The sequence below is a fragment of the Podarcis vaucheri genome (assembly GCF_965113315.1).
Source record: "Podarcis vaucheri genome assembly, chromosome: 14".
In the NCBI taxonomy this organism is placed as follows: Eukaryota; Metazoa; Chordata; class Lepidosauria; order Squamata; family Lacertidae; genus Podarcis; species Podarcis vaucheri.
In genome coordinates this window covers 29,378,905-29,403,695 of record NC_138752.1, presented here as the reverse complement: position 1 = coordinate 29,403,695, position 24,791 = coordinate 29,378,905, and the positions used below count along the sequence as shown (strand labels likewise).

Genomic DNA, 24,791 nt, shown 5'->3' with positions numbered 1-24,791 from the left:
GTTCGTTCTGCCCAATGAGAGGGAAGCGCTGTTTTCACTGTAGCCTATCGGAGGTTAGCAACGTAGAAGGAACGTAACAGTTGCACAAGTACGGTGCTTTGCGCGAGGCGAATCTCAATGCGTCAAGCATCTCCTCTGACATAGCGCTGCGGAGGAGGAGCCGGCCCGGTCAAGCGGAGCGTGGATTGGCGTGGAGACCCGCCCACCGGCTTTTCCAGCCCCTGCTTTAAAAGTAGGGTTGGGGCCGGACGGAGCGGGTCCTCCCTCTGCAAAACTGGCCCGGGGATTCCCCGGAATGCGCACTGATTTTGCTGGAGGGGACGGGGACGGGTGCCACCCACCCATCCCCTGGTCTCTGCCCAGGCCAGGGGGAGGGGAGGAAAACGGCAACGGCCAGGCGATTGCAGCCAGCACAGAGGGAGCAGTTGCCATAGCCCCGGGACCCCTTTCGTGGGCCATGGAGGCAAATGGGGCGCTGCCCCACACCCTCAGGCTACCCCCACCTGCCTGGCTCCTTCCTGACGACCAGAGGGTGGTTCTAGCCCAGGCTTCGTCAACCTCGGCCCTCCAGATGTTTTGAGACTACAATTCCCATAATCCCTGACCACTAGTCCTGCTAGCTAGGGATCATGGGAGTTGCAAGCCAAAAACATCTGCAGGGCCGAGGTTAAGGAAGCCTGTTCTAGCCTGTCAGTCCTAGAGCGCCAGTGTGCTTTAGTGGTTGGAGGTTAAGTCTCTGCTCAGCCATGGAGCTCACTGGGTGACCTTGGGCTGCTCCCCACATTCTATGACTGCTCTCAATCTAACCTGCCTCACAGGGTTGTTCTGAGGGTAAAATGGAGAAGCGGGTAGAAGCACACGCACTGTCTTGATATCATTGGAGGAAGAAAGATGGGATAGAAATGTAATCAATAAAAGAAAAATTGGCTCTGGTTCTACCTACTTGGGTCTTCCTGCCAGTCCCAATGGGCACCAACCACCAGCGTTTTGCATTGCCCAGCATTCTTGACAAAGGCACTCTTTCCCCTTCAGGGGGTCTTGAGTGCTTCTCCACAAGGCTGTGCATCTCTTCTGCCAAAGGACCAAAGTCTATGCTGTGCTGTTCCTCCCAAAAATGGTGTGACTTGCACTCCTGTTTGCTTGCACAGCGGGTGACAGGCACTACCACCATTGCCATAGGAAGGGATGCTGGAGTGCCATTGCTGTGTATGCCAAAGGGGGAAGATGGTCCTGGGGCTTCCACCCTCCATGGGGTGTCATGACTCTGGCAGCTGATGCTTGGTGGGCACTGCCAGTCTTGCTATCCTTTCTGTTTTTGGTGCATTTCCTTCCGAGGGTTGTGTTCTGCCTGAGTCCCCCTCCCCCATGACTGTAGGATCTGGCGGCCAGCCATTCTCTCCACTCCTTGCTGTAGCTTGCGCATTGGATTACTCACCTTCCTTCCCAAGGGAAAAATATCCACACCTTGTCTGAATAGGCAGCTTCTCCTGCAGCAAAGAAAGTTGAGAAAGCAAGCAGATAGAGGAAAGTGCTGCTGTGTGTTTCCCAGAAGCAGAAAGCGGTTTTTATCATACTGGCCAAAGGTCTGAATGGCCTATGACTCTTATCTTCCACAATACACCAGCAGACATGAGCTTTCTTTGCACCATTATGCACAGTTGTTTTGTACAGTGACAGTTTCTCTTATCCCTTCTGCCTCTTCTAAACAGTGTGTGTGTGGGGGGGGGTTCCTCTTTTTCCTGCTCTTTTATTATTACCTGTCCTTCACCCTGAGGTCCCAGCGTAGGTTACAGCATTAACAATCTTAAAAAAACAATATAAAACAACTTACAACCATAAAATTAAGGTGCGCCCTAAAAACACACCTCAGATGTCAAAAGCTAGGACAAAGTGTATCTTCAGCATTATCCAAAAGCTGTACAATGAAGGCACTGGATGCACCTCTGTAGGGAGTTCTACAGCTTAGGGACTGTTGCAGAGAAGGCCCTCTTCTGGTCTGCCCCCCTCCACCTTTGACAGTGGAGGAACTACCAAGAGGGCCCCCACTGCCCCCGAGACGGTCTGCAGGGGAGGAGGTGGAATTTCAGTTATTTGGGAACCTCCCTTCTCTGTTGCTTTTTCACTCTTATGCTTTTATGTCTTGATCTATTTTATTTGGAGTTTTTATTTTTATGTATCCCCTGAAGCTGAAAGAGGCTCCTCTTTGTTGAGGGGAGAGGGTCTGCAATGGCTTCCTCTTCTCTCCTGTGTGCTGAGGCGATCTCCCTGGGAGCCAGGGCCCTTCCCAGCTCCCACTTCAAAGCTGGCTTTGTGCCACTCCCCTACAGCTACAACAGCTTGCCTTCCCTCCCCCCGCTTCTTGGTTGGCTTCACCATCTGTTGGCAGAAGCTCCAAAGCACCTTAAACCAGGTAGTCAATGACGAAAGCAGTTTCCCTGCCAGCACACTTTCCCCATATTAACACAGAGGGAGAAAGAAGAAAGAGCAGCTGCTCAGACCAGTTACCAGATGCATCTTTATTGCACTGCTCGAACTGGCAGGAGGAGTCACATTTGCAGGTGACCACCTCTCCCTGCATACTCCCAGTGCTATGGCAGGCCAGGAGGAGTCACAGTGGAAGGGGGCAGTGGAAGGCCAAGTGTCTCCAGGGTGGGTGAAGGAAAGGTCTCTCACTGGACAGGAGGCAGCCCAAAGTTCAAAGCAGTGGAGAGTCAAGCTCCTGAAAGAACAGCCCGTTGCCTGCCATGGGTGGGCTGAGCAAGAAGGAAGAGACGTCCAAGCCCAGATTTCTTGCTGGGTAGAGAAACAACTCGCCAGCTGCCAGCCTACAGGAAGCAGTGGGGAGACTTTCCAGGTAGCATTGCTGCAATATCCAAGGGCTACTACAGCTGCTTGAAGTATGCTCATCGCCCATGCCTTGCTGCAGAAGCTCTCATGCCCTTGTCTCTATCATTGATTCCAGCAGCCGGGCACTGTTGGTGATGGCTGTTGTCAGGAAGATGAACCTGATCCCTGCAAAAAGGGGAGCCAGAGAGTGAAATTGCAAAAGGCAAACACAGGCTGCCTGGAGTCTGGTGAGAACAAAAGCCTCCACTGGCTTGCTCTAAGAGAGGCAAAAATAGCTAAATTCAAAGCCTTGAAAATATGTTAATTTAGGAAGCTTGCATGTGTTTGCTTATCTGCATAATTTATTAAACAATGTATTACAAGGAGCTATACAGAGAGGCCTCTCCAGCTTCTGATCCCTTTTTCAAACTTCATAAGAGCTAAATTCTTGCTTTCCTCTTACATTTAAAATAGTCTTTAAAAAGATGTATTATGCCAAACAAACAGTTATCTGGGATCATAAAACAGGGCAGGCTCACTGCCAGTTCCCAAGCCGTTGCTGCCTCTGGCTCAAGGATTGCTTTTACCTCTTTCTCTGCCAAGGAAGCGAAGAGCTGAGATCTCAGAGAAAGTGCAGCCACCTAAGAAGATGGCCAGAACGATGCGCTGGGAGTCCCAGGCAGGATTCTCCTCCACAGTGGTATCTGCAAGGAGAACAGAGGAGGATGCAGCTGGTCTCCCTTGGTTTAATTCCAAGGAAATGCTTAAGCTCTAGGCAGGCATGAACACACAAGTGAAGCAGGTGTATTTGTGTGTGTTAGTGTTATATATCAGGGAGGGCTGGGGGGGGGCTCTGCCTCAATCCCCAGAGAGTTGCTCTCAGTCAGTTTCCTATGAAGCACCTTCCTCACTTCAAGCTCTGGTGCTTGATAATGTCGTGTTTTACAAAAATGTATTAACCACCTTGGTTAGTTTTTTCAAAAAGTCAAGAAGGCATGCTGCATTTTTTAAAAAATAATGAGTATAATGTCTAACCACCACTCCAGAGATACAACAGAGGGAACATACACAGCTTCCTGTACTGCTCAGGCTATGGCGAATCCCCACACCACTCCATGCCCAGAGGACGTATGTTATCACACATGGGGGAAATGATAACAAGAGAATACCCCATGGGGTGAAAGAGTATTGACAGAGCATGTTGGTGCTGCCCACTCTTTGCTCCCAGCCACTGACCTGCCACAGAAAATTCATTTCCCCCGAGGAGCCGCACCACCTCCTCCAGGCCCAGCCAGCTCTTGCGCTCCAGCACCTGCATGAGGCAGCCAAGATGGCAGTAGAGTTAGCAGAAGCCACAATAAGGGACATGGGCACTGGGGCCTCTCTTGGGAGGCTGGCCAGGGCCACACGGGAAGAGGGGAGATCTGGTTTGCACCTGCTCTATCAACTTGCAGCTCAGGGGGATGTAGGCACCGCTGAAGACGTACGCCATGTCCCGGGGCACTTTCAGGTTGTACTCGCCATCCACACGGGGGATCTGGAGAAGGGGGAGAGATTTGTCTTATCAGGATGCCTGCTGCCCCACACCAACCTCACGGCTCCACCGCCCGCATAGCACTCACTAGTCCCAGCTTCTTGCTGATGCCTCGGAAATTGCTCTTCCTGGCTAGTGAGTTGAAGGCATCCGAGAGCTTCCCTGGAAGAGGAGGGCAAAAGGAAGCTGGTCATTGGGGCCAACAAGGTTTCAAGGAGCACTGAGCTCTTGTCTGCTCTGCTGAGGAGCTGCTCCTTCCTGGCTCATCAGGATGCCCCTCCACAGGACACACAGAGGCTCCAAAGGGAAACTGCTGCTGCAGGATGCTGTACCTGCCGCTCTGTCTGTCACCAGCTTGCTGACTTTGTTCTCCACGGCTGTCAGGGTCTCCCCTGGCACCTGCTCTGTCAGGAGCCCCAGGTGCTTCAGGTTATGGAAGGTCAGCAGATGCTCTGGTCCATAGCTCTAGAAGGGAAGGGTGGGGGGAGATGAGCATCAGGGCAGAGGAGGACTGCAGGGGATCACAACAAAGGGGAGCATGAGTCCAGCAGGACCAGCACCAGCCAGGAGGAACTGCACATCTACAGAGGCTCAGAAAAGCCAATTTCCCTCTCCTCCTGCCCAAAGGAGGGCTGCTTCCTTCCCGCCTCACCTGGAGGTACTGGGTTTTCAGGGAGCGATAGTCCTTGGGGGCAAACCCTGGAGCAACCAGAAGAAAGGAGATGTGAATGCGCTGCAGCACACCCCTGCACGCTCCCATGGCTCCCCTCCTCCTGCAGCAGAGCACCCACCGTTCTCCGTGATGGACAGCAGGCACAGCATGCGCAAACTCTCAAGGGGGGAGACCTGCGAGGAGGGAAAGAAATTTTAACTTTTTGTACAATTATATGATCTGGTGAACCCAGACACCAACTGAGGTCAGTGCTTGCATTTTCTCCCCACTCCGGGCCTCTTCCTTACCTGTCGGTCAATGTGCTCTTCAATGAAGCTGATACTGTCGCGGAGGTCAAATCCTTCCAGGAGGGCTGCAAAGGCAAACGGGGCAGGGGGCGGGGAGAGCAGAATCAGCCCATTCTTTCTAACTCTACTAAAGAGTTTCAGTATGCTCCCCCTCCCCTCAAAAAAATCCCTTTGCTTCCCAGCAGCATATCTTGCAACAGCCATGCTCAGAGGGACTTGTAAACCTTCTGGGTTAGAAAGCACAAACTGTTCCATAAGAATCTGTCAGGGAACTGACATCAGAGGAAAGGGAGTTGGTAGGGCTCCCAGAGACTGGGAGAGAGTCAGCAGCCAAAGCAGGGACAAGGAGGGGGAGCGAGGGGTCTCTGGAGGAGGATCTCAGTAATGCTGAGAGAGACGCAGCAGCCCAGGCAGGAAACAGCAGGGGAGAGAAAGGGGTGAGAGACACATCCAGCGAAAATAGCGGGGAGGTGTCAGAAGCAACTGCAGGGAGACCCATGCTTCGCCGGAAGCTGCCACGTCGTGAGTCCAGGAGACGCGTTTCCGTTAAGGAACTTCTTTGCTGGAAGCGCTTCCGCAGGCAGCCACTGTCAGACTCTACTAGTGACTAGAGCAGACATGTCTGAGGAGCTCTGTCACACACAGAGGTTTGTGGGGCCGCACAAACTCTGAAGGGGCACAATTTTAAGCACAAGCAGCTAATCATCCCCTGACAGCAGTCTGACAGTCTTTGTACGCTGCCTGTGCAGGAGAAAGCATCATGAGCAACCCAGCCGGAACCGGAGAGGCAGGGGTTGGAGCTGGTCCAAGCTTGGAAGAAAGGTATCAAGCTCTGGAGGTCCAACTTGCGCTGCAGACGGCGAGGCTCGAGGAGAGAAGGGCTCTGGATGCTGACAAAAAGGGGAGAACCACTCAGTTCCCCAGAAAGGTACCAGGATTGGTGCAGAAGTTTGGGGGGGACCCCAAGGATTACCATGCCTTTAGGACCGAGATGCAATATGCCCTGAATGTGCAGTTTGATGAGTTCCCTGATGAGGAATCGCGAGTTGCTTTCGTAATTGGGCATCTTGAGAAGGGGGCGCGGGACTGGGTTCGACCCCTGATGGCAACGCACAACGATATCCTAAAGGACACTATGAAATTCTTTCGTGCAATGGATATCATGTTTTCCAGCGATATTGAGGAAGGGGTGGTGCGCAGACAGCTAATGGCTTGCAAGCAGGGAAGCAGATCTGTCCGTGAGTACTGGACTGAATTTACCATGCTGATTCACAGATTGGGGTGGGATTTATCGGCAGCACCCATTCAGATGCTATTTGAAGAAGGTCTTTCTTCGGCTGTGAAAGACGAGCTGTCCAGGAGCCCCAGGGCGGTGTCTATGGAGCAGCTGACCAAATCTGCGCTGACCATTGGAGCGCGCCAGGAGGCAAGAGCTTTGGAGAGGCGGGAAGGGAGAGGGGAACGTTGGAAGGAGTTACGCATTCCAGACATTCCTGAGCCAGCTTTCCCGCCGGCAGAGCCGATGGAAATCGGAACAGCCCGCGCGCGCGCAGTTTCAAAGCCCAGTGAGGGGGCGAAGAAGGAGGGAAAGGGAGCCCGGAAATGCTATCTCTGCCAACAGCCAGGCCACTTTGCCAGAGTCTGCCCCCAGAGGAAGGAATGGCAAGGGATGGTGGGAGCAGTTGAGGGGGGAGAGCAGGGAGAAACGGAGCAGGTAAAAGCCAACGCCTGGTTGCCACCGTCAGGGCACTGCAGCCAGGCCAAAGAGCAGTGAAAGTGCCCGTGCCAGAAGCTCCTCGACCTGCTCTAGTGATTGAAGTGTCGCTAGAGCTGCAAAATGGACACCCCCTAAAAATAAAGGCGCTGTTGGACTCAGGCAGCTCCTGCAATTTTATGAGCAAGGAGTTTGCTGCTGAACATCAGATACAGACTATCCCTTTAAGCAACCCCCTGCAGGTGACCACGATCGATGGCAGGGAACTGTTGGGAGGAGGAGTTAGCTTGCAGACCGTCCCAATGATAATGAGGGTGGCAAGGCACACAGAACTGATAGCGTTTAATGTGGCCACCTTGGGAGGCGCTCCCATTATTTTGGGAATGAGCTGGCTAGCCTTACATGATCCGCTGGTGGGCTGGCATCAAAGAGTGGTTTCCTTCGGTTCAGCACATTGCTTAGAACACTGCAGGGGGGAAAAGGGGTCAGCAGGGGCCCAAGCCACCCTGGCAGGGACTGAAGTAATGGGGAAGGGGAAGGTGCCACCACAGTATGCTGATCTCAGCGACGTGTTCAGCGAGAAGGAAGCTGACCAACTACCCCCGCATAGGCCCTTTGATTGCCAGATCAATTTACTCCCTGGAGCACAGCTTCCTGTAGGCAAGTTGTATGCCATGTCAGACAGGGAAATGCAGGAGTTGCGAGCGTTCATTGACAAGAACCTGAAGAGAGGCTTCATCAGAGAGTCCAAGGCAGCGGGGGGTAGCCCAGTGTTTTTTGTGGATAAAAAAAACACGGACAAGCCGAGACTGGTATGTGACTTTAGGCGGTTAAATGCAGTGACAGAGCCGGCGGCTTTTCCTATGCCCAGGATTGATGATATTTTGACCAGGGTGCGGAAAGGAAAGATTTTTACAAAGCTGGACCTAAGGGGGGCGTACAACCTGATACGTATAAGGAAAGGGGATGAATGGAAGACCACCATGTTCACCCCTTTGGGGGCATTTGAATACCTCGTTATGCCTTTTGGATTACAAACAGGCTCCGCGTGTTTTCAAGCCTTCATGAACCACGTACTGGGGCCTTTGCTCTACAAGAATTGCGTGGCCTTCTTAGATGACGTGTTGGTGTATTCGGAGAATGAGGAGCAACATGTGAGAGACGTCAGAGAAGTGTTGAGCAGGCTGCAAGCCAACAGGCTGTGGGTGAAACTGGAGAAGTGTCAGTTTCATACCAAGGAGGTGGAATTCCTGGGGTACCGCTTGTCAGACAAGGGGTTGGCCATGGACCCCGGCAAGGTTCAAGCGGTGCTGGAATGGAAAACACCCAAGACCAAGAAGGATGTGCAGAGGTTCCTAGGGTTTGGAAACTTTTATCGTAAGTTCATCCGAAACTTCGCCCACCTGACGGCGCCCATCACGGACTGTCTCAGCAGTAAAAAGAAGTTTGTTTGGACGGGGGAGGCGGAGCGAGCGTTTGAGGAACTGAAAAGGGCCTTCGCCTCTGATGAACAACTTCTACATGTGGATTTACAAAAAAAGCTGAGGGTCGAAACAGACGCTTCTGACAGAGCCATAGGGGCGGTGCTTCTTCTGCAGCCGGGGAAGGAGGGGTCAGAGTGGCGACCGTGTGCCTTCTTTTCGCGAAAGCTGAACAAATCTGAGAGGAACTACACGGTGTACGACCGGGAACTTCTTGCGATTCATGAGGCCTTCCGGAGATGGAGGCACCTGCTAATTGGTGCACAACAGAAGGTGCAAGTGTGCACGGACCATAAGAATCTAGAGTATTGGAGAACTGCGCGAGTGCTCAACCAACGGCAGTTGAGATGGGCCCAGGAGTTCTCCAAATTTAACTTTGAGATTTGTTACGTACCAGGCCCAGAGAACGTTAGGGCGGACGCTCTCTCACGCAAACCTGAATATTTGGAGGGAGAGGGTGCACCCGAAGAGACCCATGTCATTCCCGAGGACCGCTGGGTGTGTGGGGCGGCATTGGTGGGGCAAAGGGAACTGGTAGAGGGAACGGTGCAGGATGAATACGCCCAGGACAAACTCAGGAGTCTCAGGAGGGAGGGAGACAAACCCGGGGGTTTTGAGGAGAGAAACGGGGCGTTGTACTACAAGGGAGCGTTATACATACCTGAAGGGGAATTGAGGGAAAAGGTACTCAAGCAACTGCACGATAGCCCCACAGCAGGGCATTTTGGGCAACACAAAACCATGTGGCTGGTTACCAGGGAATTCTGGTGGCCCAAGGTCAGGGAAGATGTGCGGGAGTATGTGAGAGGGTGTGACCAATGCCAACGAGCCAAGGGGGAGAGGCGGGCACCGGCAGGTTTATTAGAACCACTACCCACGCCGGAAAGGCCATGGGAGGCAGTGGCAATAGATTTCATGACTGATCTGCCCAGGTCCAAAGGGAAAACAGCCATCATGGTTGTGGTAGACCTGTTAACCAAGATGGCCCACTTTATAGCCTGCTCACATGCGGTCACAGCGGAAGAAACCGCTAAATTGTTTGTGGAAAATGTGTTTAGGCTGCATGGCGCCCCCTTGAGGGTGGTTTCTGACCGAGGGAAACAATTTACTTCCAGGTTCTGGAGGAAGCTCATGAGCTTATTGCATGTAGAGGTGAATTTCTCAACTGCCCGTCATCCAGAAACCAACGGGCAGGCGGAAAGAGCTAATGGTGTCCTCCAGCAATATTTGAGGTGTTATGTGAATGACAGAGAGAATGATTGGGTGGAGAAGCTGGCGTTGGCAGAATTTGCCTACAACAATGCAGAGAACGTGTCCACGGGGATGAGCCCCTTTTTGGCTAATCACGGGTGTCATCCCCGAGCCTTCCCAGGGGGGGAAGGGGAGAACTGGAGCGTTCCAGCCGCAGAACAGTTCGTTGAAGAAATGGAAGCGATCCATCGCCAGCTCCAACTTAATTTAAACAGGGCGAAGGAGGAATATAAGAGGCAGGCAGACAAAACCAGAAGGGAAGGGGAAAGCATTAGGGTGGGGGACCAGGTGTGGCTGTCCACCCAAGGGTTACCATTCAAAGGAGGTTGTAAGAAGTTAAGACCCAAAAGGTTGGGCCCATTTGAAGTCACGCAACAGGTCAACCCAGTGGCTTTCAGACTCTGGTTACCGAACCACATGAAGTTGCACCCAGTGTTCCACAGGTCGTTGCTGTCACCGTATAAAGGGGACAGAGAGGGGAGGGTCAATAGGGGACCAGCTATGGAGGAAAAAGAACACAGCTACCATGTAGCGGAGATTCTCGATTCCAGGTGGAAGGGAGAGCAAGTAGAGTATTTGGTAATGTGGGAAGGGGAGCCGGAGTCGGAAAACACCTGGGTCAGGGCAGAGGATGTAGATGACGAGGTTTTGATTGAAACTTTTCATCAGAGATTCCCTCGTAAACCCCAGCCAGTGGCGAGGTTCCGGAGGGAATACTTCGCCACCACCGACGAAGAAGAAGAGTTGGAGGGGTTCTCTGATTCCGAGGTGGAGGAGGATTCAGCGAGTCGGAACGAAGACCGATGGAGGGAAATGTTCGAGACGTCTGAAGATGAAGAGGATTCTTTTCGGGGTTTCAGCTCCTCACCGCCCAGAGGAGAGAGTAGGGGCGGGGGAGAAGGGGGCCCTGGAGGGGAGGTGGATGTCAGGGAACTGACATCAGAGGAAAGGGAGTTGGTAGGGCTCCCAGAGACTGGGAGAGAGTCAGCAGCCAAAGCAGGGACAAGGAGGGGGAGCGAGGGGTCTCTGGAGGAGGATCTCAGTAATGCTGAGAGAGACGCAGCAGCCCAGGCAGGAAACAGCAGGGGAGAGAAAGGGGTGAGAGACACATCCAGCGAAAATAGCGGGGAGGTGTCAGAAGCAACTGCAGGGAGACCCATGCTTCGCCGGAAGCTGCCACGTCGTGAGTCCAGGAGACGCGTTTCCGTTAAGGAACTTCTTTGCTGGAAGCGCTTCCGCAGGCAGCCACTGTCAGACTCTACTAGTGACTAGAGCAGACATGTCTGAGGAGCTCTGTCACACACAGAGGTTTGTGGGGCCGCACAAACTCTGAAGGGGCACAATTTTAAGCACAAGCAGCTAATCATCCCCTGACAGAATCCATCAGTTGAGGCTGAGAACCCTCTTAACTGTACCGGTTTTGAAACAGAAAGGAGCCCTGAGATTGGCAAGCATGGGGGGTTCCCCCTCCGGTCACCCCATTGTCTCTCTTGTCTTCCAGTCTAACTCCCCAAATTCAGCACCTGAGTATTATCATCAAGTTCAACCACTATGGGTCTTCAACTGCAATAGATAAATTCTTGATTGTTTAGTGGTCCAAATCTTGGGTGTAGCAAGCATGGAATTTCAGTTGAGGGGAGAGAAATAGCAACACGAACATCTAAGGCACTGAGGGCTTTTGGGTTTTTTCCAAAACTCAGGAGGCAGTAAGATATTCTAGAAGCCTGAAAAGATGTAAAACCAGCTTCCTGGCTTCTTCAGCGACTGAGCACCTGGATTTTTACATGCCTGAAAATGAGGCTCTTAGGGCTCAGGAAGCTAGATCGAGTGGGGAAAGGTCAGAATCTCACCATGCTCTGTCTTCAGCAGCTCCTGGAAATCTTGCTTGGTTTTTTTCTTCATGATGGATTCGCATGCTCCAATATCTGCAGGCACAAGGAAGACCCTTGAACTAGGGCAGCACTAATCAAGGGAGGCACTGACCCAGAGGAAAAGACAAATCACAAGCTGTTGCTGACAGGGGATGGAGTTTACAGCACTGCAGGGGTGCACAGCACTCTTCCCGCCCTCTCTCCTTGTGCCACTTCAACCCCATTGTTCTTCTGCTCTCCATGGGCAAAAGGCAGCATGTGGCTCATGGGCTACAGATTCCCCACCCCAGAACGAGGCTACCGGGTCTGTAGAAGGAAGTCAGTGATGACACTCTGCTGCTCCTAGCTGCTCCTCCCCCATTTGATGTTGTTGCCCCAGGAGGGAGAGGAGGAGACCTACGGAGACTCAACAGGCGATGCTCTTGCTTCAAGCCTTTCAGTTCCTGAGAGACAAAGTTCTTCATCTGCTTGATGTCCATCCCTCGCCGTCGCTGCAAAGGTAGAACACTTATTACATCCTGAGGCATCCAGGAATCCTACCCGCCCCCCACTGCCCCTCTCCGCTTATCCCACTCACGTCATACTGCGCCTGCAGGTTCCGGGCCTTCTGGCTCAGGAAACCGAAGACACTGGAGAAGTGCTCGTTGCGGATCTGACTGAAGACCTGCAGGGAGAGGCAAGTAGGGTGGCCAGACAGCACCTAGCTCCCCCCATTTAGGCCAAGCCTCAGCTCACAGCACTAGTGCTCCCACCACTTGCCCCCACAACAGGGCAGCACCTTCTGCTGCTATCAAGAGGCCTTAAATTCCCTGACCAAGCCTGCCTTCAGGAGGAGAAGGGAAGGCAGACACTCACCTTGTCCTGAGCATTTAGCAGGACTTTGATGCTCCGATCGGAGGAGGTGACATCTGGGCCAAAGTCAACGCTCCCTGCAGAAAGTGAATTCACCAGGGTGCTCGCTTGATAGGACATCTGGCCTGCGAGCAGCCTCTGCCCCCAAGTGTCAGCTGATCAATGACTGTTCTGGGAGGCAGGCAGGCCCTCCTGACCTTTGGAGAGGTAGCAGGTGGGGAAGCAGCCCCCCCCCCCAGGAATGGAAACTTACCACACTTGATGCGGAAGGTATCGTCCACCAGGCCTTCGTACACAACCTGGGAACAAAGGGCTGTGACATAATCCACGTCTGAAAAGAGAGCCAGGAGAGGGGTGAGATGGGCAGGTGGCAGAAAAGAGTATCAGAACAGAAGGGGACACCTCCTGGGAGGAGAGGGGGTGTACACCCTAGGCTTCTTCCCCACCCACACCCATAAGAGGGAAGGGCCATCCTAGGCAGAGAAACTGCCTTGCATGCCGAGGGCATCAGGTTCAATGGCATCTCCAGGCAAGAGCTGGGAGAGAGACTCTGCCTGAAATCCTGAATAGCTGCCCCTAGAGCTAGGTGGACCAAAGATCTGAATTCACTGAAGACAAGGTCCCACGTCCAGGAGATCTGTTTTGTTTTACAGCATTTCATGCATCTCAGCTTAGCAAAAATAGCTGTACTTGCTTGAATTACACAGATGAATGCTTAGGCTCTTTCAGAAACTTCCAGTCACGACCTTGGGCCAGGACTCCAGGCATGACACCAGGCCCCATCTGCCCGTCTAACAGAACCTACTTCTCATGCCCTTACCTCTGTCCACAAGGAATACGTGACCAATCTCTGGCTTCCGGCCCACACTGTCAACGTCGCTTTCCTCCACCACTTCACGCCAGAGTTCATGGACCATCTGGGAGAAGATCAGACCTGCCCATCAGCCCAACCAGTGTAGCTGGGAGGGGCCCCCATCAAGGAGGCAGGAATCCTGCCTCTGACCCCAACAGCCCCGTTTAAGTGACTTGACAGAATCCAGCTGCTTGCTTGTCTTGCACTAACTTTGCTACCCACTATGATATGATTCTAAGGTCTCACCAATGTGGAGGAAAGCTCTTGGAAACATCTGTATTCAGAGCTCTTTCTGCTATATACTCAATACACGCTCACCCCATCCTACCCAGAGACTTTCTGCTCTCTGGACCAGGCCCCTCTCACATTCTTTCAGCTGATCCTCCTGTACCAACAAGGCCCCACCTTAGCACACCGGCCAATTCCGTAGGTCCTGCTGAATGGTCCATAGAGAGAGTTCATCAGTTGCAAGGCCTGGGCCACGGTGCTGATCCAGCGCTGGTCTCCTTCCTACTGGGCCACAAGAGAAGGAAGCTGTGATTGACACAAGAGGGTGGAAATTGAAGTTGTGCCTAAAATTCTTGAGCTGGTACGTGCTGTGTGACACTGAGGCAAACAAGGGGGAGGAGGGCAGTGTGAATAGATAGGGACATTGCAGGAGTCAATACTGACCAGGAAATAGTCACGGAAGAATTCCGGGAGCTCCATGCTGATGATGTCATCGTCCAAAGGGAGTAAGTAGAAGGACCACTCATCCCAGGTCACGTCTGCCAAGGAACCAGGACAACACAAGGGGGATTTTGCCTTTGACCCATGATACAACCTCTCCACTGCCTTAAATTAGCTGCTTGGAGTAACTCAGGTGACTGGTCAGAGGTGTTTTTTTAAATTTTATTTTAAACATAGCAATATTACTTATTCATTCATTCTTCTTATACCCAACCCTTCCTCCTGGTGTTGCCCAGCATAGTGAACAATCATCTTAAAACATGATCAAAATACCTTAAAAGATGAAAAACTAACCACAAATTAATACAACACAGATCAATCCCATCCACGGAACAATGAACACTGGCATATTCAGACTGCAATCTTATGCCATTTAACTGGAAGTTAGCCTTATAAAACACAGTGCGTCTTACCTTTGAGTAAGCATGAACAGGACAGCGTTGCTCAAAGTTTCTGAGCTTGGGGAAGGGGATGCCGGGGAGCCAATCACCAGCTGAACTGCTGCTTTCCTCAAGTACAGCCCCCTCCCCACCCGCTGACTTTGATCCTGATGTCCTGCCAAGCAAAATCTCTGTTCTCCGTCTCTGAAACTCACCCCCATAGATCCCCTCTTCTTCCAGCACCATCTCACATGTGTAGAACTGGAAAGGGTTGGAGAAGACAATCAGCTCCAGGCAGCCTTGGGAACAAGCAGTTTAAGTGTCCCCAGAACCCCCTTCTACTGAGAAAAACTGAAGAGACTCCTCCAAGGGCAGAGGAGGGTGTTTTACAGGCACAACCAATTTTAGCCTTTAAACTGTTGCAGAGAGTGAAATTGGCGATGGCTAAATTGAAACATGTTAAGTTCAACCAAACGTCTGGGGGCTTGGGAGATAAAAGAGACCCCCCTAATTCTACACCCATATACCACCCACTGGCCAGACTACACAGGAAGCTGCCTTATAACAAATCAAAACATTGGTTCATCTAGCTCAGTATTGCCCACAAATCACTGCTTCTTAGAGCTGGGCAGCCCAGGCAGCAGCCACAGCCCAGACTGGGAAATACCACCCAGCCAGAGGGACCAGCCAGCCAGCAGCACTTCAGAAGGTCCACACATCACATAATTGATGAGCTACCCCTGGACTACTTGGAAGGTAAATCCCAAGAAACCCGACCCCACAACTCCTGGCTACAAGAGACTCACCTTCTGAGGACTGAAGATAATCTTGTACTTGCGGGTCCGGCCAGCTGCCTTATCGGCGTTTACTATGTCTAGGGAAAAAAATGAGTCAAGGAGCAGGCAAGGCTGGCCAAGCCCTTTCTAGGCAATCCAGGAAAAGGCTGTCCACATTTTTTTATTTAGAATATTTTTAATTTAATCTCAAGGCAGCTTTGCAACAGATTGTAATAATACAGAACACCCCAGGAACTTGCACAAAGACCCCTTAGTCCCATACTCTTGCAGCTTGGGGTGTGTGGTAGAAATACCTGTTGAGATAGATGCAGGTAGGCAGACTGCCAAGAACCAGGAGAAGAGACAGGCTGAAACCCACTCCCCAATTACCCAGCATCCCCCTGAATTCTGGTAGCAGCCTGAAACATTACCATAGGCAGGGTAGATAAGACTTCTGCTCTAACCTAGTCATGATACCCTTCTTCCATAATTGCTCAGGGCACTGCTATAATCAGACCACTACACGGTTCATATTCCTTTCAAAGGTGCTCAGCACAGACTGTCCATACTGGGACCTCCTGCTAAGCCTGGGAGCTAGGAAGCAGCCTTGGTCCATTTAGTTCAGTATTTTCTACACTGACTGGAAGCAGTTCTCCAAGGTTTGAGGCAGGGAGACATTCCCAGCCCTACCTGGAGATTGAACCTGGAACTTTTGGCATGTAAATCAGATCTACCACTGACAACTACCATTATTGCTCCTCCCTCAGGCCAGCACATGCAAACCACCAACTTACCTGCCACGTACTTCATGTTCCTGATCCGTGGCCGCACCAAAAAGCACAATCTTGGGAGAAAGAAACAAAACAGACAACATGAAAGGAGTAGTCTTAGAAACAGCTCTGCTCTGTCTGCCTGTGGGTGACCTTGTCCCATGGCTCAGGGATGGAGAAACACCGCCTTTCCCTGGCAAGCAGAAAAGAGGCAGGCAGGCAACCCCATGCAGCAGGCTCAGTAAGCCCTGGCCAGACAGGGCAGGCCTCCTGCCTCACACTTACTGATCACTGGTACTGTGGGCTGGTTTATTCTCCACTTTGTAAAGTTTGTCCACTTCATGTTGCTGCAAAGAGAGATGGAAGCAGAGAGTGATCAGCTCCACATCCTGCACAGCACCCCTGCTTCTTGAGGGTGGTGGTGGTGGTGGGGTGACTCCCTTTTCCTCTTTCCCCATTTCCTCTGATTTATGCAGCAACTAAATTGGACAGAAGTTGCCAGTAGGCACAGCTCAAGTGGGATCCTCCACGTTCAATTCCTCACCCCAGCATCCTCATGTCAGTCTCCCCGCCCCTTGCCCTTTTCTCCTAGGTGAGCTTTTGTGCTTTCAGCAGCTGCCTTAAAGCCCGGGCAGTCGCAACATGGGAAGCCTTCCCACCGCTGTCCGTACTACAAGGGGGCGGGGGCGAGAAGCTGCTCCTGCCGAATTACTGTCTGCCTGAAAGAGCAGGAAGAGGAAGCAAGCGGAGAGCTCCTCGCGCACCTTGAGGATGGAGACGTTGGCGATGCGGTCGAGGGGGCTCATCAGGTCGGCCTCGATGAACAAATCTTTCTTGCCGGGGAGCTGCAGGGTGAGGGAGAAAGAGGCGAAGCGTCATTGCCAGGCAAGGGTCATGAGGAGCAGCTTTCGCTTTCGCCCCAGTACCCGCCCATCCCACCTGCTCCAGCAAGTAGACCAGCTGGTCCCGCGCCAGGCGCTTTAGAAGACTGAAGTCCGGCAGCTCCGGGGCGTCGCGGTGGCCGGGGGATGCCATGGCTGGTAGGGTAGGACGTCGTCCTTCCTTCCCGGAACCCTCCACAGCGAACGCTGTTGCTGCCGGGACAGCCCGGAAGTGGACCTGCTGCCATGACAACGCGGCCCAGCCGGCTTCCGTTCGCGCCCTCGTCCGCTCTTATTATTGTTCCGACTCCCCCATTTTTCCTCGTTGAGGTGGTGGGGAAACTTCTCATTGGCTGCCCGGTGATGCTGGGAGGGCAGAGCCAACCGCGGCCGCATTTGTTTCCCTGCTAAGAGGGAACGCTACTTGCCTTCCTCGCAGCAGGCTGCTTCGGTGCATACTGCCCCATCCCTGGGGGAGGGGGGCTGCCTCCCCAACCCAGCCAGCTGCCTTCCTAGGCGAGCGTTCACCTCTCGGAGATCTCTCCCCTCCTTAGTCCCAAAGCAAACTGTGACCACCCTTGGGGCAGTTTCCTTTTTCAAGGAGAGCCACTTCATTGCTGCATTAATGCCTGGTCAACTCCATGAGCCCAAGGAGAAAAGCATTATCATCTGGAGAAACTTTGTTTTGGTGATTTATACCAGGGGCAGCACTCCCACTCACCCCATCCTTGAAGCTGGAAACCCTCCCTCTACCCCTCACCGATAGCCAGGGAATCAACCCACCTCCTTGCAAGTTTTATAGACTGATGCCAATGCGGAGTCACAACTTGCTCAAGGCTTTTATTGAGAACCACTCTCAACATACATGCTTTTGCTATCCAGCCAAGCAAAGTGGGTGGGTGAGAGAAGTAAGATCCTGGGAACGGAGACACTCCATTATGCTCCAGGAACCATAGTGCAATGTGATCTTCTGTAGATGCCCATAATGAGCTGAGAGAAGAGGGATGCTGTGCTTGAACTGCAGGTGTGAGAGAGTTCTTTGTAGTCCTGCCCTCCAAAGGTGCTGCAATAGCCAGGCCACGTGGGGAAAGGAGTAGGCCAAGTGGTACCCTTAGGTTGCCTTCTTCTTTATTTGCAGAGACTGGGGGTGGAGGGGGGGCAGAGAAAGAAGTGAGCTACTTTCATCCTCTCCCCTTGTATGCCATAATGTCTACACTTGTAGAGGATGGATAAGGCATCTGGCGAGGTTGCCTTGTTTCCAGCATACTTTCAGAGTATTCCAAATATATGTAGAGGGCATCACTTTACACTGAGAGTACCTAGTGAGGCAGGATAAGAGTAAGTGGGACCGCAGACAAATTGGCGAAATTCTTCTCCATTTTTTACCTAGTAGCTCAGCAAGCTTTGTGGCCTCCTTTCCCTTCCAGTTGATTTGGCTGCAGCTTAGCCATGTCACTCAGGTAGCCCTCTGGCTTTAAACAGCAGCCACAATTTTTCCTCCAACACCGGGTTTGTCCCGCGCAAGCCCGTCACTACCTTCGAAGCCCAGTGGAAGTACTCCTGGACTCGGTTCTCGGACCAGCCTGGCCAAAGAGAGACAAACCCACAAGTCAGAAATTCACACTTGCATCCATACACAAGCCTGACTACTGCTTTGCCACACACTGTGACAGCTGGACTTGCTTTGCTACTTTAAGCAGGGGATCAGAGCCGCTCAAGAAGTGGGGTGGAGACTGTGTGATCTCCCTGACCTGTTCCACAACAGCATTGATGTCTACTAGCTAAACCTGTTCTCATAGGTGCTTGACTCTTCAGTTGACAGCAGTGCTCACCAGAGACTAATTTGGGAAAAGCTACATGACTTTGATATTTGAACTCATTTTTGTGTGTGGCCGGAACTGTGTACAGCATAGGAAGGTTTTGTATTATGTTTTGTCCAAGCTGAATATTTTTAAATGCTGTACTAGATCCTGCCCCCACCAGATTATAGATACAGAACAGAAGTCTTAATAAATTAGTTATTGAGCTCCTGTTCTGTAACACAGAAAAGGACAGCAAGGATCCTGCCATCCCATGCCAGCTACTCCCCCTCCTTTCAGAAGGGCTACCCAAGGTGGCTGGCCAGAGACGGACCTCGGGGTGTGCAGCGGTTGAGATCTCGCAGGTTGTACAGCTTGTCTGCCAGTTTCACCAGCTTGGCCTCTCGGCTGCTCTGAGCAGCTTGTTCAATCTGCAGCCGCTTGCGCTCCTTCTTGACCAAAGTCTTGTCATCCGTCACTTCCTCCACAATTCGCCTCACTTCCTCCCCGAAGTGCTCCTCGATCTCTGAGAAGGTGGTGTCTGTGTCTTCAACAGTGTCATGGAGGAGAGCAGCCTGGAAATAGGAGGTTCTTGATGCTCAGTTTCTAAAAGACTTTGATCCCCAACACCCTGCCCTCTTCTTTGAAGTACTTCTCTGCAGGAATGCAAGGCCATTCACACATGCTTAATGGCACACTTATTATGAGTTTTCCAGGCTAAGCCTTGCCACGCTGTGCCTGGAAGCTTTAAACTAGGACAGGGAAAATATCAGGGAAGGAGAGGGAGTGCCCTTACCTGTAGTATTGCAATTTCCGTTATTCCAGCTTCCTGTGCCAGTATCTGGGCTACACCTGTGTGGGGGGGGGGTTAGACAGAGGGGTAGTACTTAGCTTCTAAAAGAAATAAGAGAATTGTAGAAATGGAAGGGATCCCGAGGGCCATCTAGTCCAACCCCCTGCAATGCAGGAATCTTAACTAATGCATCCACGACAGATGACGAACTGGAAGTGTAGCCCCGTCCTCACTGCATTGCGGAAGAAAGCGCACACTGCACATGCTCAGGAGACTGCTCACCGATGGGGTGGTTGATGTACGGCGTGCCTTCCGGGTCTTTGCGGCGCTGCGCCGCGTGCTTCCGGGCCGCGAAGTCCGCGGCGTCCAGCAGACGCACCGCGTCCGGGGCACTCATGGCCACCGCCGGGGAAACGGTTGCTCTCCCCAGATGCAAAGCGCAGGCGGCCTAATGCCCAAGAGCACGCGGGGCGGGCAGGCACTCCGGTAGCCCTTTTGCAAAGGCGATGGAGGGAGGGCGGTGGCCTGGTTTGGCTGGGAAGGGAAAGGGCTGCCAACGGGATGGAAAGGCCCCTTCCGGGTTCTTTTACCGCCGTCGCCTCCGCAGGGGTGGAAATGAGACGCAGAGGAAACTGTGGCATCAGCTGGACAATTGATCTCCCCCACCGCTCTCAACCAAATGGTAGCAGCCAGGAAAGGACTATTAAATCCAATACGTACTTCGACCTAGGCAGGGAAATCCAAGCTTAGTTGTTTGAAAAGGGGCGTGCAGATTGAAGGGGGTTTGTGCAAACTTGACTGCAGCATCACGCGGCCGTTTTCGCAATTAAGATCATCCCCAACTGCTCCCCTATCTTTAAGCAGCTCTGTTTCTCTATGCACCTGGGAAATGAGCTGAGGAGGGTAGCATTGAGGATAAATCATCCTACTCTCCGTGTTGCTATCAAGTACACAACCTACATTAAACCAGAATTTCCATTAAAAAACACAATCACCATCATGTATATTTGGAGCCTCAGAGTTGTTAAATGTGGCTTTAAAATGCTGTGGTGGACCATAACCGCTGCTCCACATTCCCTTTCAGCTGAGGGTGTTTTGAATGCCCTGCAAAAGGCCAGTCTTCCCCAAACCTCTGTCTTGGCTACCTACAGTAATGGGTCTTTTATTGACTCAGCCTGCAGCTACACTGTTCTTTTGTTCTCTACAAAGTGTAAAACGAACGAAGGCATCACAGAAACAGGGCAATGTATGCAACTCTAGCCCTGGTAGTATGTTTGGGTCATGCTATTCAACAGATGGACATAAGGCTGACTGATACTGACAAGACTAGTTGAAACAAAATTTAAAAAATCCATGCACCTTAAAGCTCATACCAATAACTAACTTAGTTGGTCTCTAAGGTGCTACTGAACTAGGTTCATCTAGCAGGTAGCATCTCCAACAGGCAGCCCACTTTTCCAGATCTCTGGCAAAATGTATTTCCCCTTTAGAGATACAGGAGACTGCATGCAAAGCAACCGCTGCTGTTCTGCTACCAGGTGGTAGCCCTTCCCATCTTGAAAGCAATGAGGGTACCTGGAGGTTCTGCAACACAAGTTCACTGAAATGAATAAAAGGGCAGAGCCCTTTCACAGACCGACTGCAATAAAGCCTCAGAGGTAAAGGTAAAGGGACCCCTGACTGTTAAGTCCAGTCGCAGACGACTCTGGGGTTGCGGCGCTCACCTCGCTTTACTGGCTGAGGAGCCGGTGTTTGTCCGCAGACAGCTTCCAGGTCATGTGGCCAGCACACTAAGCCGCTTGTAGTGAACCAGAGCAGCGCACGGAAACACTGTTTACCTTCCTGGTGTAGTGGTTAAGAGCGGTAGTCACGTAATCTGGGTAACCGGGTTCGCGTCTCCGCTCCTCCACATGCAGCTGCTGGGTGACCTTGGGCCAGTCACACTTCTTTGAAGTCTCTCAGCCCCACTCACCTCACAGAGTGTTTGTTGTGGGGGAGGAAGGGAAAGGAGATTGTTAGCCGCTTTGAGACTCCTGAAGGGGAGTGAAAGGCGGGATATCAAATCCAAACTCTTCTTCTTCTTCTTCCTGCCGAAACAGTACCTATTTATCTACTTGCACTTTGATGTGCTTTCGAACTGCTAGGTTGGCAGGAACAGGGACCAAGCAACGGGAGCTTACCCCTAGACTCTGGTTTAGACCACAGTGCCACGCACGTTCCTTACAATAAAGCCTCAACCCCCACCCAATTAAAGGGGGGGGGAAACCCTCCTTGCTGCTTTATATAAGAATGCAGTTAACTGCACATTTGTAGAATAAAACAGAAGCATTAACTTGAAATATTTAAGTATTTTATTACTTAAATAAGGATTTGAGGGTAGAAAAAGCTGTAAGAAATGCTTGGATAACAGAAAAAAACTTTTGAGCTGAGACTGTCTCATATCTTTATTGCTTATAATTCACTCATGAACTTGGAAAGTGTAAATTTATTTTCCTGATTCCACTTCCATGCCACAGAAGTAGTAAAGACTTTTTATGTAGCATATTGGTATCCCATTTTTTCCAGTCCCATGAAGTCTTCCTAAGAGCAATGCCAATTCCACAAAGGTGAGCCTTGCCCAGTATAGCTTACTTTCTTTTCCTGGGTTTTTCAGCCTCACTCATCTTCTTCTCTGCTCTGAGGACAGAGGGAAGCAAAGACCATCATGTGCTTCCCATTCACCAGACACATGCAGTGGAGCACCCCCCCCCCAGCTTGGCTTCACCTCCTATTGATTAGAATGGGAACTCTGAAACCTCAACTTTAGAAACTCGTAAAAGTATCCCACCAAGCCAGCAAACGGGAGACCCCTCTGCCTGTAGCACAATCTTTTACATTCTGTAAAAAACACACACAGAAAATTGAGGTTTTGAAGGGTAGAGCACACTCACATCTTCTTCACTCCTCTTACCCTACAGATCTTGCACTTTTATTGATCATCCCAAATCACTGATAGGAGGATCACAAAGTCATTTCCCTCTGACAGCAGGCACTTCATGCTCCTCACACAGGAATTCCCTCATGCTCAGGATGAACTGGTTTGGGCTTGTTTGACATGACAGACATGGGTAGGAGCACAGAATATGGATCACTCCTATTATTAGGCTGAGAAGAATTTTATCCATAAAAATCCTTTTAATTGCTTGTGCTGTGTCCTGCCACCAATCCTGCCCAGGTAACTATTTTCATGATCTGAAGGGCCAAACTGTCACCAAGGAGCAGGGCAGGAGCGTTCTGGCACCCAAATGAGGCCTCAATGCAAGAGCACAGCTTTCACCCAGCTCCAAGTAATTGGAGGGAGAGGGCAGGCAAGGCACTTCCAAGCCCTGAGCCGATGGGCTACCCTTTCACACACCAGCCACGAGACAGACATTCAAGCAGGGCCTCGCTAGCCCAGCCTGGTACCCTCCAGATATTTTGGACTAGCTCCTATCAGCTGTGCTGGCTGGGGCCAATGGGAATTATAGTCCTGAACACCAGGAGGGCAGCAGGTTAGGAGGGGCTGAGTGCCCAGGTTAGCTGGGCAGTTTGCTAAGAATTACTTCTCTGGCGCCTGCAAAAAAACCAAACAACAACCTACCAACTTCTACACTAAAAAGAGTAAGTGAGCTTCTCCAACCTGCTTTTCATAGTAGGTGGCTGGGGCTTCCTCTCAAGAAGGGGTAACAGGCATCTGAGGAACTTTAAGAATCCCAAGCTATTAATCCCTTCCAAAATGCTTTCAGAAAGGCATGGAGGCTTATCATCATGCACTTGCTTTCATAGGCCTGGGAGACCTTGCTGCTGTTGCTGCAGTCACTACTGCTGAGTCCCTGCAGGGCCACATGGCTCTTTCTGAGTCTCTCATCTGCATGTGTCCAAGGGAAATTCTAACCACCTGCATCACAGCACTTTGTAAAGGCAAAACTCAGCAGGACCCTTTATATAAGCCTGGTGTTCACCTCTCAATGCTTGATGATTCTGCTCTGAGCAGACAGAAAAAGCCTAGGCAAGGGTGGTCCCTTGTACTGCAGGCAGCAGAGTTCTCCTAGTTGCCTGGGAGCAGAATCTGAGCAGGGAGTCCCCTGAAGGGCCAGCTTTTGACTCTAGTGAGGAGGGGCACCACAACACTTTCCACCACAACAGGACCCCACCCCCTTTTAGGAGCTGGATGTGGCCATTTTAGCTACAGGGACAATCCAGACAAGGTATTGCCCTTGACATGCAAAAAGAGGCCAGTGCCTTCCAGCACTGCCAGATGCTCAGGCCTGCTGGGTTTGGGGAAGCCTGTAGAGGAAGTTCCCATCGCTGTCGAAGAACTCTCGGCCCTTCTGCACGACTTTCAGCTGGGACTCCCAGGTGCCCTCAGCCACCATCGCTTCCAGCTCCGCCGGGCTCGGCCCCCGCCAACCCCGACCTTCCTCCTCCTCGTCTTCTTCCTCCTCCTGCTGCTGCTTTTGTTGCTGCTTCTCCGGCGCAGAGGGGCCCGCACGTGCCGCCCTGGGGGCGACTGGCCGGGAGAGCGCCGCCGCAGCGCCAGGGGCGGGAAGTAGACGGCCGGAGGCCTCGGTGGCCACGACGATCCTGGGGCGGGCGCTGCTTTCGGGGGTCGAGGCCACAGCGGCGGCGGCCTTGGCGTCTTGCTTAGCTTTCCGCTCCGGTGAAGGGGAGAAGCGGCTCCGGAGGACTCGAAGGACGACCCCGGGTTCCACCTGGAAGCTCCGCGCCAGGCGGGAGACGGGCCACTCCTCCGGCAGCTCCTGGCTCAGGTACCTGGCGCAAAAAGGAGAAAGAGAAGTTGCAGGGGCGCGTTGGAGAAGCGTCGCCCGCGCCCCGCTTGGGGCGGAGAGAGAGAGAGAGACGCGGCTCGTCGCGAGCTGCCGTCGGGGCTCCCCTTCCTCCTCCTCCGCCGCCGCCACCTTCCCTGCGGTCGACCTCCCTGGCCTCCGCTCTTACCGGATCTGCTCCATGGCCTGGCGGGTCAAGGTGCGCTCAGGGGGCCCGCGCGGTTCCATCAGCCTCTGCATTTTTCGCAGGCGGATCGCTTTCTCCTGACGCTTCAGCAACCTGTCGGCGGGGAGAGAGAGAGAGATGAGCGTCTCGGGCAGGCGAGCTCCTGGGCCAGGGAGGGAAGCTGTCGAGGGATCGGGCCCTACCTCTCCACCTCCTGCTCCACCTCCGGCTGCTCCTCGGGCAGTTTGCCTTCTGCCTCTCTCGCCGCCAGCCGAGCAGCCACCCGCCTCAGACCCACCAAGCGTCCAGACCCGGCCATAGTAGCTCAGAGGAAAGAGACTGGCGAGGCC

At 52.3% G+C, this 24,791-nt stretch overlaps 3 protein-coding genes across 3 annotated transcripts; all 3 read right to left on the bottom strand.

Moving 5' to 3' along the window:
• Positions 1-2,501: 2,501 nt before the first annotated feature.
• Positions 2,502-17,097, bottom strand: VPS33B (VPS33B late endosome and lysosome associated). The gene is made up of 23 exons (XM_082199272.1): positions 16,937-17,097; positions 16,762-16,842; positions 16,283-16,344; positions 16,022-16,071; positions 15,258-15,325; positions 14,667-14,712; positions 14,015-14,109; positions 13,748-13,852; positions 13,310-13,406; positions 12,743-12,820; positions 12,493-12,566; positions 12,215-12,301; positions 12,038-12,128; positions 11,617-11,691; positions 5,321-5,385; positions 5,152-5,206; positions 5,013-5,059; positions 4,693-4,825; positions 4,449-4,522; positions 4,262-4,363; positions 4,063-4,138; positions 3,414-3,530; positions 2,502-3,012 (listed from the first exon to the last, which is right to left on the bottom strand). The coding sequence occupies exons 1-23, from the start codon at positions 17,030-17,032 to the stop codon at positions 2,933-2,935; spliced, it is 1,854 nt and encodes a 617-aa protein (XP_082055398.1). The 5' UTR covers positions 17,033-17,097; the 3' UTR covers positions 2,502-2,932.
• Positions 17,098-17,693: 596 nt separating this feature from the next.
• On the bottom strand, positions 17,694-20,011 carry HDDC3 (HD domain containing 3). The gene is made up of 4 exons (XM_082199274.1): positions 19,753-20,011; positions 19,474-19,529; positions 19,012-19,252; positions 17,694-18,461 (listed from the first exon to the last, which is right to left on the bottom strand). The coding sequence occupies exons 1-4, from the start codon at positions 19,865-19,867 to the stop codon at positions 18,331-18,333; spliced, it is 543 nt and encodes a 180-aa protein (XP_082055400.1). The 5' UTR covers positions 19,868-20,011; the 3' UTR covers positions 17,694-18,330.
• A 1,787-nt stretch (positions 20,012-21,798) lies between these two features.
• Positions 21,799-24,773, bottom strand: NGRN (neugrin, neurite outgrowth associated). Its single transcript, XM_082199273.1, has 3 exons — positions 24,645-24,773; positions 24,445-24,555; positions 21,799-24,261 (listed from the first exon to the last, which is right to left on the bottom strand). The coding sequence occupies exons 1-3, from the start codon at positions 24,758-24,760 to the stop codon at positions 23,751-23,753; spliced, it is 738 nt and encodes a 245-aa protein (XP_082055399.1). The 5' UTR covers positions 24,761-24,773; the 3' UTR covers positions 21,799-23,750.
• Positions 24,774-24,791: the final 18 nt, after the last annotated feature.